This window comes from Equus caballus, chromosome X (genome assembly GCF_041296265.1).
Source record: "Equus caballus isolate H_3958 breed thoroughbred chromosome X, TB-T2T, whole genome shotgun sequence".
NCBI classification, from domain to species: Eukaryota; Metazoa; Chordata; class Mammalia; order Perissodactyla; family Equidae; genus Equus; species Equus caballus.
In genome coordinates, this window is record NC_091715.1 from 88,780,802 (window position 1) to 88,782,474 (window position 1,673).

General features: G+C 40.6%; 1 protein-coding gene across 1 annotated transcript; it reads right to left on the reverse strand.

Annotated features, from left to right (window-relative positions):
• Positions 1 to 315: 315 nt before the first annotated feature.
• Positions 316 to 594, reverse strand: LOC100071657 (large ribosomal subunit protein eL43-like). Its single transcript, XM_001500265.3, has one exon. It carries the CDS (start codon positions 592 to 594, stop codon positions 316 to 318), a length of 279 nt encoding a protein of 92 aa, XP_001500315.1.
• Between the last annotated feature and the right edge of the window lie 1,079 nt (positions 595 to 1,673).

Consider the following 1,673-nt stretch of genomic DNA (forward strand, 5'->3'; position numbering starts at 1 on the left):
CAATGCATCTCAAAGTCAAACTGGCAGAAACAGGCTGATAAAAAAGCTAAGACACATACCTAACCTGTAAAGCTAATATTCTTATATATCATTTGAAGACTGAAAAAAAAATACTGAACTATGATAACCCATCTATCTCAGCACGCTTTTCCAATAAAAATTAGAACCATTTCCAAGTCTTTTTTGAGAAAGCAAAATTAATGCAATGCAAATCAGAACATCTAATTAATAAAATTAACAACAAACCAAAGCAATCTTGTTACATAAATTAACCCATTTATTATAGGCCTAGCAATGTTTCACATGATGGAGCTTCTACTGGTCTTTCAATTCCTTCAGTCTTCGGATGGCAGACTTCAGTGTGATGGCAGAACTGGTGTTGTAGGTCCAGACACGCCCGGCTACTGTTTTTATGCAGGAACCACAGTGCCAGATCCCCACAGCTCGCCTCTTCATCTTGGTTCTCCCACAGAAGGAGCAAGTTTGCTTGGCGTGCTGGCTGATTTCAATCTTCTTCACCATTTTCCTGAAGGAGGCACCATAAAGTGTCCCATGTTTACTGACGATTTTGACCTTCTTGGTGCGTTTGGCCATGTCCCCACAAACTAGGTTTGAGCCCAGGAGCGCAGTAAACTCTTAATGAGAGACAACGGGGCATGGTGATTAAGAGTATCAGTTCTAGAGTCAGATATGCTGCTAGGGTTCAAATTCTGGTTCTATTTCTTACTGTGTAATATTAGAAAAATTATGTAACTTCTTTTTGCTTCTGTTTATTCATCTGATATATGGACCTTACCTCATAAGGTTGCTGTGACAATGAGTTAATTCACGTGAAGTTCTTAAAACAGCTCCTGGCACATAGTGAGTGTTCAGTAAATGTTACTGGCTATTATCCATTTATGTGGAGCAAACAATCACTTCAGCACAAGTCAGAGCATGCAGTGTCACAGGAAGACCATGTTAACTGAGTTTTTCTGTATACTATAAAACTTAAGGAAATTGATTCATTCATTCTCGAGACATAAGATCTGCACAGAGAAGCACATGCATAGCGCTATAACCTACATTCACATCCAGAGTCAAATATTTCCAGAGCATTACTGATGCTTGTGCTTTACATGTATTGTCTCATTTAATTGTAACAATATCCCATATGAGGTAGTCACAACTATTATCTCATTGTACAGATAAAGAAACTGAGGTTCAGGGAAGTTAATTGAAAATTGCCCAAGGTCACACATAATAAATGACAGAGCTAGAAATTTAAACCCAGCAGTCTGACTCCAGAGGCTGTCCTATTGGCCACTTGGGTTTTTTTTTTTTTTTTTTTGAGGAAGATTAGCCCTGAGCTAACTACTGCCAGTCCTCCTCTTTTTGCTGAGGAAGACCAGCCCTGAGCTAACATTGTGCCCATCTTCCTCTACTTTATACGTGGGACACCTACCACAGCATGGTGTGCCAAGCGGTGCCATGTCCGCACCCAGGATCCGAACGGGCGAACACCAGGCCGCTGAGAAGCAGAACATGCGAACTTAACCACTGCGCCACCGGGCCGGCCCCTGCCACTTGGCTTTAAAAGTAGCTATCATCGTTATTATTAGTATGTCTTCATACTATATACTGAAACATTAAATAGTCATTGTTCTGGTTGCTATTTCTCTGCCATCTAACTC

What these genes read in the sequence shown, in the direction of transcription:
- LOC100071657 (XM_001500265.3), bottom strand. Translation starts at nt 594, where the DNA reads ATGGCCAAACGCACCAAGAAGGTCAAAATCGTCAGTAAACATGGGACA.